The following is a 15,651-nucleotide window of genomic DNA, read 5'->3' as shown; positions in this document are numbered from 1 at the left end:
TTACCTACCTTCCTTCCTACCTACCTACCTACCAACCTCTCTCTCTCTCTCTCTCTCTGCCTATCATCTATTCCTCTATCTATCATCTATATTTATCTATCATCTACTTACCTACCTTCCTACCTACCTACCATTCTCTCTCTCTATTTATCTATCTATCTAGTCAATCATTTATCATCTATTCCTCCTCTTATCTATCATCTATATCATCTACTTACCTACCTTCCTTCCAACCTACCTACCTACCTATCATTCTCTCTCTCTCTCTCTCTCTCTAGTCAATCATTTATCATCTATTCCTCCTCTTATCTATCATCTATATTTATCTATCATCTACTTACCTACCTTCCTTCCTTCCTACCTACCTACCTACCTCTCCTTCTCTCTCTCTCTCTCTCTCTCTCTCTGTCAATCATTTATCATCTATTCTGTCTTCTCTCTCCCCCACCCAATCCTATCCTATCCATAAAAACCAAAATCGGCGTTCGGGTCTACTCGGAGGCTGCCGGTCCAGCGGACAATTCATTGAGAGGCTCGCCTCGGCTCCTCCCAGTGCTGCGGCTCCTCCAATCCGAGGACGGGGTGGGCGGGGCCCAAGCTTGCAGCCGCTGCCAGCTGAGCTCGCCAGCTGCCGGTGGTGGGGAGAAGGAGGAAGCTCCGCGGTGCAAGGAAGGCGGCTTCCCCCAGCGATGTTCCACGCCCGGCCCGCCTGGCTCGCGTTGCTTCTCTGCTTCTGCCCGGCTGGTCACGGTGAGGCCGATGGAGGTGCAACCCGCACCTGCCTGCCTGCCTTGCATGCAAGACCCTGCAAGCACAGGGATGTGTGGGGCGGGGGGGGGGGTGGAGGGAGGCTCAGCTGGCGGAGGGGCGACGTGCCACGCGGGCGGGTGGCCGCGATCGGGGTGCCCCGCGTGGGTTGGTGCGACTGCATGCCTTGGGGAGGGGTTTGTTGCATAAGCCTAATGCGTGGGAGGAGGCATGTTGCAGGAATGGAGTAGGATAGAATGGAATAGAATAGAATTTTTATTGGCCAAGTGTGATTGGACACACAAGGAATTTGTCTTGGTGCATAGGCTCTCAGTGTACATAAAAGAAAAGATACCTTCATCAAGGTACAACACCTACAACACTTAATGATAGTCATAGGCTACAAATAAGCAGTCAAGAAACAAACAATATCAGTATCAATCGTAAGGATACAAGCAACAAAGTTACAGTCATAAGTGGAAAGAGATAGGTGATGGGAGCGATGAGAAGATTAATAGTAGTGCAGATTCAGTAAATAGTCTGACAGTGTTGAGGGAATGATTTGTTTAGCAGAGTGATGGCCTTTGGGAAAAACTGTTCTTGTGTCTAGTTGTTCTGGTGTGCAGTGCTCTCTCTAAAGCATCATTGTGAGGATAGGAGTTGAAACTAACTATCTATCTATCTATCTATCTATCTATCTATCTATCTATCTATCTATCTATCTTCTGTGTATATCTATCTATCTATCTATCTATCTATCTATCTATCTATCTTCTGTGTCTATCTATCTTCTGTGTCTATCTATCTATCTTCTGTGTATATCTATCTATCTATCTGTCTATCTATCTATCTATCTATCTCTATCTATCTATCTATCTATCTATCTTCTGTGTATATCTATCTATCTATCTATCTATCTATCTATCTATCTATCTATCTATCTATCTATCTATCTATCTTCTGTGTATATCTATCTATCTATCTATCTATCTATCTATCTATCTATCTATCTATCTATCTATCTATCTTCTGTGTATATCTATCTATCTATCTATCTATCTATCTATCTATCTATCTATCTATCTATCTACTGTGTATATCTATCTATCTATCTATCTATCTTCTGTGTATATCTATCTATCTATCTATCTATCTATCTATCTATCTATCTATCTATCTATCTTTTTTACCTAAGATGGCGCCGACGAAGGCTGCCTCGGTGAAATGCTCTCTAATTGTTTCTTTATTTCTAATTGTTCTCTGTGACTCACTACGGATTTCCTACTCACGAGACCATCTGCTAAAAATTAAGGAACATTTCTTTAAGGAGCAGCTTTCTTTAATCTCACCCCCGCCTGTCTTTACAAACACGGAGGAGATTCTAACACAGGAGGAGGCAATTCCCACGGAGCCATGGATTACTAAAAAAACCAAACGACGGAAACAAAGGAAACGAGGTAAAAGATCTGGGATCTTAATCAAGCTAAGAACTCGCACTAAAACTCCTCTGCCTTCAATTTTCCTAACAAATATACGCTCACTTGCAAATAAGATGGATGAAATACTCCTCTTAAACAAATACTATTCTGATTTTCGCAATTCAGCAGTCCTATGCTTCTCTGAAACCTGGTTAAATGAATCAATTGAAAATTGAAAACCGTAGAAATGGTGGTAGACTTTAGGAAAAACCCTTCCATACTTCCACCTCTCACAATACTTGACAACACAGTATCAACAGTAGAAACCTTCAAATTTCTGGGTTCTATCATATCGCAAGATCTCAAATGGACAGCTAACATCAAAAACATCATTAAAAAAGGACAACAAAGAATGTTCTTTCTGCGCCAACTCAGTAAGCTCAAACTGCCCAAGGAGCTGCTGATCCAATTCTACAGAGGAATTACTGAGTCTGTCATTTGCACCTCTATAACTGTCTGGTTCGGTTCTGCAACCCAACAAGAAAAACACAGACTTCAGAGGATAATTAGAACTGCAGAAAAAATAATTGCTACCAACTTGCCTTCCATTGAGGACCTGTATACTGCACGAATCAAGAAGAGGGCCGTGAAAATATTTGCAGATCCCTTGCATCCTGGACATAAACTGTTTCAACTCCTACCCTCAAAACGACGCTATAGAGCACTGCACACCAGAACAACTAGACACAAGAACAGTTTTTTCCCGAAGGCCATCACTCTGCTAAACAAATAATTCCCTCAACACTGTCAGACTATTTACTGAATCTGCACTACTATTAATCGTTTCATAGCTCCCATCACCAATCTCCTTCCACTTATGACTGTATGACTATAACGTGTTGCTGGCAATCCTTATGATTTATTTATTTTTATTTTATTTTATTCAATTTCTATACCGCCCTTCTCCCGAAGGACTCAGGGCGGTGTACAGCCAAGTAAAAAATCACAATATCAATATTAAAAGAAATTAAAACAAGCATATTATAAAATGGCCAAATTTAAAACAAATTAAAATATTAAAATATAAATAACCCAATAAAATTTTAACCCAATAAAATTTTAAGCCAGTCCCGCTTGAATAAATAAGTGCGTTTTCAGCTCACGGCGAAAGGTCCGAAGATCAGGTACTTGACGTAAACCAGGGGAAGCTCATTCCAGGCGTGGGAGCTCCCACAGAAGGCCCTACTCCTGGGGCCGCCAGCCGACATTGTTTGGCGGGCGGCACCCTGAGAAGGCCCTCTCTGTGAGCGTCTGGTCGGTGGGAGGCAACGGTAACAGCAGGCGGTCCCGTAAGTACCGGGTCCTAAGCCATGGGCGCTTTAAAGGTGGTGACCAAAATCTTAAAGCGCACCGGAAGACCACAGGAAGCCAGTGCAGACTGCGCAGGAGTGGTGTTACATGGGAGCAACGAGTTGCTCCCACTATTACCCGCGCAGCTGCATTCTGGACTAACTGCAGCCTCCGGGTGCACTTCAAGGGCAGCCCCATGTAGAGAGCATTGCAATAATCCAGGCGGGAAGTTACGAGGGCATGAGTGACCGTGCATAAGGCATCCCGGTCAAGGAAGGGGCGCAACTGGCGCACCAAGCGAACTTGGTGGAAGGCCCTCTTGGAGACGGCCGCCAAATGATCGTCAAACGACAGCCGCCCATCCAAGAGGACCCCCAAGTTGCGCCCCCTCTCCGTTGGGGCCAATAACTCGCCCCCCACAGCCAGCTGCAGTTGCAGCTGACTGAACCGGGGTGCCGGCATCCACAGCCACTCCGTCTTGGAGGGATTGAGCTTGAGTCTGTTTCTCCCCATCCAGACCCGTACGGCTTCCAAACACCGGGACAGCACTTCGACAGCTTCGTTGGGGTGGTCCGTGGTGGAAAAGTACAGCTGCGTATCGTCAGCGTACAGATGATAACTCACCCCAAAACCACTGATGACCTCGCCCAGCGGCTTCATATAGATGTTGAACAGGAGGCGATAGAATCGACCCCTGAGGCACCCCACAAGTGAGGCGCCTCGCGGTCGACCTCTGCCCCCCTGTCAACACCGTCTGCGGCCGGTCGGAGAGATAGGAGGAGAACCACCGATAAACGGTGCCTCCCACTCCCAATCCCTCCAACCGGCGCAGCAGGATACCATGATCGATGGTATCGAAAGCCGCTGAGAGATCTAATAGGACCAAGGCAGAGGAACACCCCCTGTCCCTGGCCCTCCAGAGGTCATCCACCAACGCGACCAAAGCTGTCTCCGTGCTGTGACCGGACCGGAAGCCGGACTGGAACGGGTCTAGATAGACAGCTTCATCCAGGTACTGGGGAAGCTGCCACGCAACCACACTCTCTACAACCTTCGCCACAAAGCGAAGGTTGGAGACTGGACGATAGTTACCCAAAATAGCTGGGTCCAGGGAAGGCTTCTTGAGGAGGGGTCTCACCACCGCCTCTTTCAAGGCGGCAGGGAAAACCCCTTCCATCAACGAAGCATTTATAATTCCCTGGAGCCAGCCTCGTGTCACTTCCTGAGTAGCCAGCACCAGCCAGGAAGGACACGGGTCCAGTAAACATGTGGTCGCATGTAACCTTCCCAGCAACCTGTCCACGTCCTCGAGAGCCACAGACTCAAACTCATCCCAAACTACCTCAACAAGACGTGCCTCCTCCATCCCATCTGGACCATTGCAATTTTGGTCTAAACTATCCCGGCTGAACGATTTTATCGTATAGATAACCGTTAAACTCCTCAGCCCGTCCCTGCAGGGGTCATCCCGCCTCCTGGCGAAGGAGGAACGGTCACCCGAACAGGGCGGCTGGGCGGTTATCTGCCGATGCAATGAGGGAGGAAACGAGAACGCCGTCTCCCTCATTGCCACTAGATAGGTCTTAGTAAAAGACCTCACTAGTGTCCGATCAGCCTCGGAACGGCTAGACCTCCAGGTGCTCTCTAGGCGTCTTCTCCGGCGTTTCATCTCCCTCCGCTCCTCAGAGAACCATGGAGCCAAGTGGGATCTACGCCGGGGCAGGGGGCGCAAAGGCACGGCACCGTCCAAAGCCCCAGCCGCGCCCGTTCCCAGGCCGCAACTAGTTCTTCAGTCGTGCCGTGGGCAAGATCCCCAGGAACCGCTCCACGCCCCGTCTGGACCCTCCCCGGGCCCATCAGGCGCCTGGGACGGAACCAACGCATTGGCTCCGTCTCCCTCCGGTGGTGAGCGGCGGTCCGAAAGTCTAGGCGAAGGAGAAAATGATCTGACCATGACACGGTTCTGTCACTAAATCTCCTAATTCCAGATCATTAATCCACTGTCCAGAGATAAAGATCAAGTCTAGTGTGCCTCCCCCCGTGTGTGTAGGGCCATCAGTTACTTGAATCAGGTCCATGGCCGTCATGGAAGCCAGGAACTCCTGAACTGCCGTTGACGACAAGCCGGCCGATGGCAAGTTGAAATCTCCCATGACCAGGAGTCTGGGAATCTCAACTGCCACCTCGGCAAGCATCTCCAGCAGCTCAGGTAGGGCTGTAGTCACGCAGCAAGGAGCCAGGTACGTGATCAACAGACCCATCTGATTCCTATGGCCCCACTTCACAAGGAGGGATTCACAACCAGCTATCTGAGACACAGTGGACTCCCTCGGCTCTAGGCTTTCCTTAATCACAACCGCCACCCCCCCACCCCTACCTTGGGCCCTCGGCTGATGAAATGCACGGAAACCTGGTGGGCACAACTCAACCAGGGGAACACCCCCCTCTGTGCCCAATTTATATTGATATATTGATCATCAATTGTGTTGTAAATGTTGTACCTTGATGAACGTATCTTTTCTTTTATGTACACTGAGAGCATATGCACCAAGACAAATTCCTTGTGTGTCCAATCACACTTGGCCAATAAAATTCTATTCTATTCTATTCTATCTATCTATCTATCTTCTGTGTATATCTATCTATCTATCTATCTATCTATCTATCTATCTATCTATCTATCTATCTATCTATCTATGTCTATCTATCTATCTATCTATCTATCTATCTATCTATCTATCTATCTATCTATCTATCTTTCTGTGTATATCTATCTATCTATCTATCTATCTATCTTCTGTCTCTCTCTCTCTCTCTCTCTCTCTCCATACATACATACATACATACATACAGGTACAGGTATACCCACACTAACACACACGTGTGCTTGCACGCGCTCTCCCCAGCAGTTCATGCCATTCCCTGAAGGGCAGGGTGCCCTCGCCTGGCATGCCTCTTGATTTGCACCCGTAACTCTTGCCAGGCTCCCTGGGCCTTCGAGGCGTAGGCGGCTTCTCGCCTCAGCATCTATTCTTAACTCTTCGCTCTCGGCACCTGCGATCTGCCATGTGCCAACAGCCGGTTGCCTTGGAAAGCTGCCGCCTTTTTTCTCCCCTCCCTGGTCACGTCTCAAGCCACAATCCAGCAGCAGAACGTCGAATAGCAAGCGGTCCTTGACTTATGACCGTTCATTTAGTGACGGTTCAAAGTTACAACTGCACTGGGGGGAAAAATGAGGGCCGTTTTTCGCACTTACGACCGCTGTACTTACGCTGCACTTACGACCGTGGTCACATGATCAAGATTTAGAAGGTTTGGCAACTGGCTCATATTTATGACGGCTGCAGCATCCTGGGGTCACGTGATCCCCTTTTGTGACCTCCTAACGACTTGGATTCGCTTAACAACTGGGGCAAAACTCACTTAACAAATGTTTCACTTAGCAACATAAATTTCGGGCTCAATTGTGGTCGTAAGTTGAGGACTACCTGCACCTGTGACTACATTTCCTTGTTTTACTACTTGTGTTACACAGAGAGGGGGGAGAGAGAGAAATGGAGAAGGAGAAAGAGAAACGGAGGGAAAGAGGGAGGGAGAGAGAAAGGGGGGGAGAGAGGGGGAAAGAGGGAGGGAGAGAGAGAGAAAGGGAGGGAGAGAGAGAGAGAGAGAGGAAAGAGGGGAAGAGAGGGGAAGGGAGTGAGGGGAGAGAGAGAAAGAGGAAAGGGAGAGAGAAGGAGAGAAGAGAGAAAGGGAGAGGGGGGAGAGAGAGAGAAAGAGGGAAAGGGAGGGAGAGAGGGAAAAAAGGAGGGAGAGAAAGAAAGATGGAGAGAGAGAAAGAGGGAAAGGGAGGGAGAGAGGGAAAAAGGGAGGGAGAGAAAGAAAGATGGAGAGAGAGAAAGAGGGAAAGGGAGGGAGAGAGGGAAAAAGGGAGGGAGAGAAAGAAAGATGGAGAGAGAGAAAGAGGGAAAGGGAGGGAGAGAGGGAAAAAGGGAGGGAGAGAAAGAAAGATGGAGAGAGAAAGGGGAAAGGAGAGAGAAAGGAGAGAAAGAGAAAGGGAGAGGGAGAGAGAGAAAGAGGGAAAGGGAGGGAGAGAGGGAAAAAGGGAGGGAGAGAAAGAAAGATGGAGAGAGAGAAAGAGGGAAAGGGAGGGAGAGAGGGAAAAGGAGGAGAGAAGAAAGATGGAGAGAGAAGAGGAAAGGGAGGAGAGAGGGAAAAGGAGGGAGAGAAAGAGGAGAGAGAAGAGGGAAAGGGAGAGAGAAAGGGAGAGAAAGAGAAAGAGAAGGGGAGAGGGGGGAGAGAGAGAGAAAGAGGGAAAGGGAGGGAGAGAGGGAAAAAGGGAGGGAGAGAAAGAAAGATGGAGAGAGAGAAAGAGGGAAAGGGAGGGAGAGAGGGAAAAAGGAAGGGAGAGAAAGAGGGGGAAAGGGAGAGAGAAAGGGAGAGAAAGAAAGAGAAAGGGAGAGGGGGGAGAGAGAGAGAAAGAGGGAAAGGGAGGGAGAGAGGGAAAAAGGGAGGGAGAGAAAGAAAGATGGAGAGAGGGAAAGAGGGAGGGAGAGAGAAAGAGCGAAAGAGAGGGAGAGACAGAGGCAGACCGCTCTGCATGGCTTCTCTGCTTGAGACCCAGTTTCTTCAAACGTCAAGACAACCCCACAATTTTGGGGAATGTTTTGTTTGTTTTCCTGGCTTATCGAGAAACCGATCTCTCTCTCTCTCTCTCTCTCCCTCCTTCCCTCCCTCCCTCTGCTGACTGCTAGCTCTACGCATCCAGGAGTATCTTTATTTCCACGTCCTGAGTCCTGGAGATATCCGTTACATCTTCACGGCTACCCCGGCCAAGGATTTTGGCGGTGTCTTCGTAAGTCATCTTCCCTTCCAAGTCTTCTTCTTCAAACGGATCTTCCTCTGCCCACGGTGGACAAGCTCTCCAGAAGAGAGAGAGAAGGAAGGGTTCAGAGAAGATTTATTTCAACCCCCTTGAGACCCTGGGGTGGCAACCGAGTTTGGAGGAAGGTCTTGAGATGTTCCTCAGTAGACGTCCCGAGATCTCTCAACGTTGGTCTGGTTCTGGGAGGACCAGGGTGTAATTGAGCAACATCTGGAGCAGGGGTCTCCAACCTTGGCCACTTTAAGACTTGTGGACTCCCAACTCCCAGAGTCCCTCAGCCAGCAAAGCTGGCTGAGGAACTCTAGGAGTTGGAGTCCACAAGTCTTAAAGTGGCCAAGGTTGGAGACCCCTGATCTGGAGGACTTTCGGTGGTAGATCAACCTTTCCCGACTCCATCTCCTCCTGCGCATCTGTTTGGAGAAGATGTGAGGGAGGGAAGGAATACGGCACATCTGCTTTGCTTCCTCTCGCGTACTCTTGCCTCAACCGTCTTCGTCAAGGTTATTGTTTGGTAGGAAAAAAACGGTATTTATAGACGAGAATATTTGTAGCTTAGGTGTTCTGTTTCCCTCCCCCAATACTCCCAACAAAGAGTCCGTCAAAGGCCTCCTCTTCTACTTTATTTACATAGATACATGTCCTGGCCACGTCTACCCACGGGCCTGCCAAGTTTCCGGAGATAACGAGGAAATTATAGATAAGGCCAGAATTACTCACGAATATATTCTTCCCTCCATTGATACAGTTTGCCCGCGCAAATTCATTGCTTTGTCCAAGACAAAAAACCAGGAAGTCCCGCCCCGCCTCCTATTTATAGTCTCTGCAGATGTCACTGCATGACCATCATTCCTTGGCTTTATCCCAACGCTGCTTCTGCTGCGCGCGCCGGTCACGTCTGCGCAGTCTTGCATCACTCCAAAACTGTTCTTGGGGCGTTGCCAAATCAGAAGAAGGCTGGAGAGAATCAGGGCTGGCTCCCTTTGAGTGGGTGCCAGGGAGGGAGAGGGCCCAAGAGAAGCAGGGCTTGCCAGGTCTTCTCCCTCACTTTCTGAATCATCCGAGTCCAGGAGTCCGGGTCCAGGAACCTGGGTCACAACATTAGGGTTGAACGGTGGGGTCCTTTGGTGCTCTCTGAGCTTCGGTGATTTTCTTACAGAGATCTCATTACCCATCTAGGTAACATTATCAGTGCTAGAAGGAAGAGTGGGTCAAGGGAGGAGGAAGAGGGGAGGAGGAAGAGGAGGAGGAAGAGGAGGAGGAGGTCAACAATGAACTCTTGAAGTCCATTGTTTTGTAGACATTTCATTACTTAACTAGGTAATGGCATCAGTGCTTGAGGGCAATGGGGTGACAGGAGGAGGAGGAGGAGGAGGACTATGCGGTCCTTGGTGGTCTCTGAGCTTGGGTGGGTTTTTTTTTAAAGACATTTCATTACCCAGATATGTGACGCCATCAGTGCTGAGCATCAGTGCACGGCTGGCTTGGGAATTCTTGGAGTTGAAGTCAACCCGTCTTAAACTTACTGAGAGTTTGAGAAGCAGTGATTGAACCACTATATCTGAACCCTACACGGAGCCGTTTAGAGCAGGGGTCTCCAACCTTGTCAACTTTTAAGACTTGTGGACTTTAACTCCCAGAATTCCTCAGCCAGCTTTTGCTGGCTGAGGAATTCTGGGAGTTGAAGTCCACAAGTCTTAAAAGTTGACAAGGTTGGAGACCCCTGGTTTAGAGCATAGGTATGCCCGGCGTCCCATCAGCAAAACCCAGAAGTTGCTGTGCATGGATTGGGGCGGGGGGCGGGGGGAAAGCCATCAGGGCAAATCTTGTCGCTCCTGGGCACAGGATGATGGGCCCCGCCCTGCAGGCCGTGAGTTTTAACCTTCCCTCTTTTCTGTATCTCCGGCTTGTCCAGAACATGAGATTCGAGCAGATTTATCTGGTGCCATCCGACCCTCCAGATGCCTGCGGCGCCTTGAACAATGGGGTATTCATTGAAGGCCAGATCGCGCTGGTGGAACATGGGTGAGTTTCCCCCATGCTCACCTCTGGCATGTAGGTGGGCTGATTTTTCAGGCTCTGTGTTCGAATCTTCGGCTCTGCTACCAACCTGGTTGGAGGATTCAGGATGTGGTTTATTTCAGGACGAAGTTTCCTCCCTCCCCCTCTCCTCAGATCTTTCAAGGGCCCTCTTAACAAGCGAGCTGGTCCGATGTTCTGTCCCCTTCGCCTCAGTCCGAGCGATGACTTAATTAGCCGGCAACTATCAGCTTCTGGCAGCAAACTAGCGAGTGTCTGCCAAGTGTCTCTGTTATCTCTCCTGATGCTGATGAGTCAACCAGGAACAAACAGTACTTCAGCTCTAGTTAAGCAGTTGATTTGCTTGCCACGAAGTGGTATAGCAGCCCTTGCTGCTTTTATATCCTGTGGGGTGTGGCTCCATGACTCAGCGCTTCCTAGGCCTGCCCCACCCTTGCTTCTGTTGTTCCCGCCTCTCCTGCCTACGAAACCTAGGGTCCAGCCAGGCCTGATTGCCATCAGCTGGGTCTGGAGGCGTGGCCTGGGGGGGGAAAGAGTCAGGAGATGGAGGCCTCGTTATGTCCTCCTCCTGGCCTGCCTCTGGCTCCTGGAGCTGAGCCAGGGAAGCCGGTGCTCCCGAGGTAAGTCCTGATGGCCCTTCCCCCTCACTTTCCGAGTCACTTTCTGGCAGGGGCCCCGGCTTGGGGGGTGCAGACACAACAGGTGTCCACAACATGTGGTCAAGAAATACCTAGGGAGATTCTCAGCCATCCAGGTTGTGGTTGTCCCAAATGTGTTTTTTTTCAAGAGGCAACTGGACTTGCTGGTTTTTCTCTGAAGACGTTTCGCTTCTTCTCCAAGAAGCTTCTTCAGCTCTGACTGGATGGTGGGGAACGGAAGGATTGATACTCCTTACAGACTGTTGTGACCAAGGCCCAAGTAGTGACTACTAAACACAATTCAGTCCTCAACAAACTTATTTTATTAAAACAGCTGAGAATTAATTCATTCTCAGCTTCGTCCAAAACAAAATTCTTCATAACCAATCTGTCCGCCTTATCACCAACCTTTGATGTCTTTGGCAACCTGCCAAAGGCTTTTCTTGGCAAAAACCCCACAAAGTTCAAGAGACGCTGACAAGAAGCAATGGAATCACTGTTGCTTTTTTACAGAGAACCCAACGGCTCGTTGCTGCTCTTTTAAGCCTTATGGGAGTGGCCAATCATCTCCTGGCCTTACTCCTGAGTCGTCCTTTTTGCTTCAGCTGCTCTTGCCTTCTGGCAGCTTTTCGCATGCGTGCACTAGGAACAGGCTCCTCCTGTTCCTCTGCTGTCTGCCTCTGGAGGCTCCAGAGTCTGCGCATCGCTCCCAAATGGCCCTGGCCCCATCTCTGCCTCCGATGCAGAGCCCTCATCTGGGCCTTCCCCTGACTCCAGGACTGGCCCATTGTCCTCCCCAGCCTCCTCACTGTCTGAATCCGTTGCCAAGTCCGCGGGTTACTGGCGGACCACAACACAGACAACTGGTCCTTTGCATCCTTTTAGAGAGACTTTGAGGCCACTTGGAGGTTTGTCTTTGTCCTCAGGGTCACCTGAGTGGTGCAAATGGGTGTGGAGCCTTCTTGGGACTGCTGAAAGGAGCTGTGTTGTAGACTGGAGATAGATAATGTTGTATCCCTCCCCCTCTGTTGAAGTCTGTTCAGTTTTAACTGAACAGTTTGACCCCTCTTTCAAACCAGAGGTCCTCTTTGTCCAGAATGTGGGCTTTGCCGTCTTCAAAGGAGTGGCCCGTGTCTTTTAAACGCACATGGACTGCTGACTCTTGTCCTGATGGGTTTGTTCTGTGTTGTGCCACGTGTTTGTGAAGTGGCTGTTTTGTTTCCCCAGGGTACAGATCCGCAGATGGGTCGCTGTATTGTACTGCATATACCACATTGCTCAGTTTGGTGTGAACAAGCTTCTGCCTTAGTGTATTCTCGGGTTTGAAGTGTGCCCTTATGTTGTGTTGGCCACCTGAGCTTCTCCGATATTCCTGCAACTTACGGAAGGACGTTTGAAAGAGAGGACAAAAGATAATGTCACAGCCAAGCAAGCAAGGGTTAAAAAAAAAGAGGGATCCAAGAGGCCATCCAAGTTAAAATTGAACAGTCCTCTCTACAAAGGGGGATGGATAAGACACCACACATCTCCAGTCTACAACACGGTCCTTTCAGCACTTCCAGAAAGATAAATAGGGACTTTTGGTGGCTTTTCCACAGGGGCTGCTCCTTTCTATCCAAGACCCGCACGATACAGGAACACGGAGGCCGGGCAGCGATCATTGCAGACAATAGTTACGACAAGGAGACCATGGTACAGGAGACCACCCATCGGAAGGCCGACATCCCTGCTCTTTTCCTTCTGGGGAGAGATGGGTGAGCACTGCAGCTGAGCCTTTTCTTCTCTCTGGGTCTCTCGACCATAAACCTGTCAGGGTTCCGAAGGGTAATCCAAGCTTCAAAAGAAATCCAGTTATTTATTAGGAGCTCCGAATACCCAAATTCAAATACTCAAAATACCAAATACCAAATGAAGCCAATTCTGACCCCACATATTTACGGCCCTAATCATGACCCTGTTTTCCCCACCCCACCCCACCCCTACTCCAGTGTGTCATCAATCACATTCACCAACGGAGCAATTTCCCAGGCTGTAGAGATCACTCCTCCAGCCGCTGTGGGTAACCGTGGGAGACAACCTTGAAGAAGGTATGTCTGGAATGTGCTCCTGTCCCATTTCCCATCCCACTTGCCCATGGCAACTCCAGAGTAGAGCAGGGATGCTTTGCAAGTTGACAAAACCCTATTTGTACAGGCAGTCCTCAATTTGCGACCGTTCTTCTAGCGACCGAAGTCGTAACGGCACTGAACAATGTGACCTGTCACATTCATGACCGTTGCAGTGTGAGCAAAATTCAGATGCTTGGCAACCGATTCAAGATGTTAGCAGGGTCCCCGGTCACGCGATCCCCTTTTGCGACCTTCCGAGAAGCAAAACCCATGGGAGACACCTGGTTCACTTAAGCATATTATTAACTTGGCAGTGAATCCTTTCACGGTGGCGTTACTAACTTAACGGCAGTGATTCACTTAGCAAGCGCGGCAACAGAGGTCGTAAAAGGGGGGGCCAAACTGGCTTAACAAATGCTTCGCTTAGCGGTCGTAAGTCGAGGAATGCCTGTATCCCCCTTTCAGGATTAGATGATTTTGCGACGGCTTGCAGCAGGGAGAAAATGGTGAGGTTCTCTTCCCGTTTAAAGCTGTCGCTGTAAGAAAAAGTCTTTTAGTATTATTTTAGTTTATTCTCGGTTCGTTTTTATTTTTTCCATATTGTGGTTTTGAATTGTCTGGTGAACCGTGCAGTCGCCGTGAGTGAGTAGGGGGCTATATAAATGCTCTAGATCAGGGTTCTCCGACCTTGGCAACTTTAAGCCTGGAGGACTTCAACTCCCAGAATCCCCCAGCCAGCTTTGCTTTGGAGTCCACCCATCTTAAAGCATGCTGGTTGGGGGATTCTGGGAGTTGGAGTCCACCCATCTAAAAGCCTGCTGGCTGGGGGATTCTGGGAGTTGAAGTCCACCCATCTTAAAGCATGCTGGTTGGGGGATTCTGGGAGTTGGAGTCCACCCATCTAAAAGCCTGCTGGCTGGGGGATTCTGGGAGTTGAAGTCCACCCATCTTAAACTATGATGCCTGGGGGATTCTGGGAGTTGGAGTCCACTCATCTTAAAGCATGCTGGTTGGGGGATTCTGGGAGTTGAAGTCCACCCATCTTAAACTATGATGCCTGGGGGATTCTGGGAGTTGGAGTCCACCCATCTTAAAGCATGCTGGTTGGGGGATTCTGGGAGTTGAAGTCCACCCATCTTAAACTATGATGCCTGGGGGATTCTGGGAGTTGGAGTCCACTCATCTTAAAGCAGGCTGGCTGGGGGATTCTGGGAGTTGGAGTCCACCCATCTTAAAGCATGCTGGTTGGGGGATTCTGGGAGTTGGAGTCCACCCATCTTAAAGCCTGCTGGCTGGGGGATTCTGGGAGTTGAAGTCCTCCAGGCTTAAAGTTGCCAAGGTCGGAGACCCCTGATCTAAATCAAATTAAATAAAGAATAAATCAATAAAATCCCCCCCCCTTCTCTTATTTGCGCCCAGGTACCTGATCCGTCGCTCTCTGGAGCAGCATGGGCTCCCTTGGGCCGTGATTTCCATCCCGGTCAACGCCAGCAGCGTCCCGACTTCCGAAGTCCTGCAGCCTCGGGGGGCTTTTTGGTAGCGGAAAGGGGGAGGTGGGAGCCGCGGAGTGCCAGAACTGGACCTAAAGGATGAAGGTGACCTCCAAAGGTCTCCATTTTTTCACCCAGTCCGGCAGCTGATGGGACCACAAGGATCGGTTTTGGAAGAACCTCGTGTGTTGATGAAGGGAAACTGACCGGACCATGTCCTCTGGATGCCTTTTTTTTTTTTTTTTTGGTCTAGCCGGGATAAAATGCATTGGGACCGGTCTGGCCCAACCAGCAAGTCTTGAGGGCCAAACAGGCAACCGGGACAGCCGTTGAAGGTGGCTTCCCGATAATGGTGGTTACCAGCTTTTCTCAAACCCAAAAGAATCGAGAAATGTTACGTCTGACCCTTCGCCCGTCCCGAGTCTGGAGTCTCAACGGCAAGGGGCATTTAAGGAGCCCCTTGTTTTCAATTCAGGTGCCAATCTGGCTAATTATTATCCAGGTGGACATTTGGAGGGTGGGTGGATTAAAGAGGCCACGCAATTCATGCCACGGTGATCTCGCGGGTGACGGCGTCTGAATTCACCCAAGACGGAACAAACAATGCTGGGTAATGCTGGGTGCATTAAGGACTGAGATTGGATGGCAAGGACTAAGCCCAATTTGGGGTGAGGGGGGGGTGCTGTATAGCTTTAGCTGCCTTTCCTAGTTGGTACTTTACCCCGACCAGTTTTAAGGGGGTCAAACCCAACCCCCCCCCCCATTCAATAAGCAAGATGGTCGCTCGGAGGTTCACAAAGGAAGAGGAAGGAAGGAAGTAGAGAGAGAGAAGTGTAGGGAGGGAGAGGAGGAAGGAAGGAAAAGAAAAAGAAAAGAAAGGAAGGGGTGGAGGGAGAAAGAAGGAAGGGGGAGGGAGAAAGGAAGGAAGAAGAAAGATAGATGGGAAAAGAAAAAGGAAGGAAGAGGGAAGGAAAGAAAGGA

General features: G+C 49.5%; 1 protein-coding gene across 1 annotated transcript; it reads left to right on the top strand.

Annotated features, from left to right (window-relative positions):
• The first annotated feature begins 596 nt into the window (after window positions 1-596).
• Window positions 597-15,432, top strand: PRADC1 (protease associated domain containing 1). Its single transcript, XM_058192023.1, has 5 exons — window positions 597-750; window positions 8,267-8,367; window positions 10,310-10,419; window positions 12,671-12,826; window positions 14,600-15,432. Exons 1-5 carry the CDS (start codon window positions 690-692, stop codon window positions 14,718-14,720), a joined length of 549 nt encoding a protein of 182 aa, XP_058048006.1. The 5' UTR covers window positions 597-689; the 3' UTR covers window positions 14,721-15,432.
• Window positions 15,433-15,651: the final 219 nt, after the last annotated feature.

This window comes from Ahaetulla prasina, chromosome 8 (assembly GCF_028640845.1).
Source record: "Ahaetulla prasina isolate Xishuangbanna chromosome 8, ASM2864084v1, whole genome shotgun sequence".
In the NCBI taxonomy this organism is placed as follows: Eukaryota; Metazoa; Chordata; class Lepidosauria; order Squamata; family Colubridae; genus Ahaetulla; species Ahaetulla prasina.
This window is presented reverse-complemented; position numbering and strand designations above follow the sequence as displayed.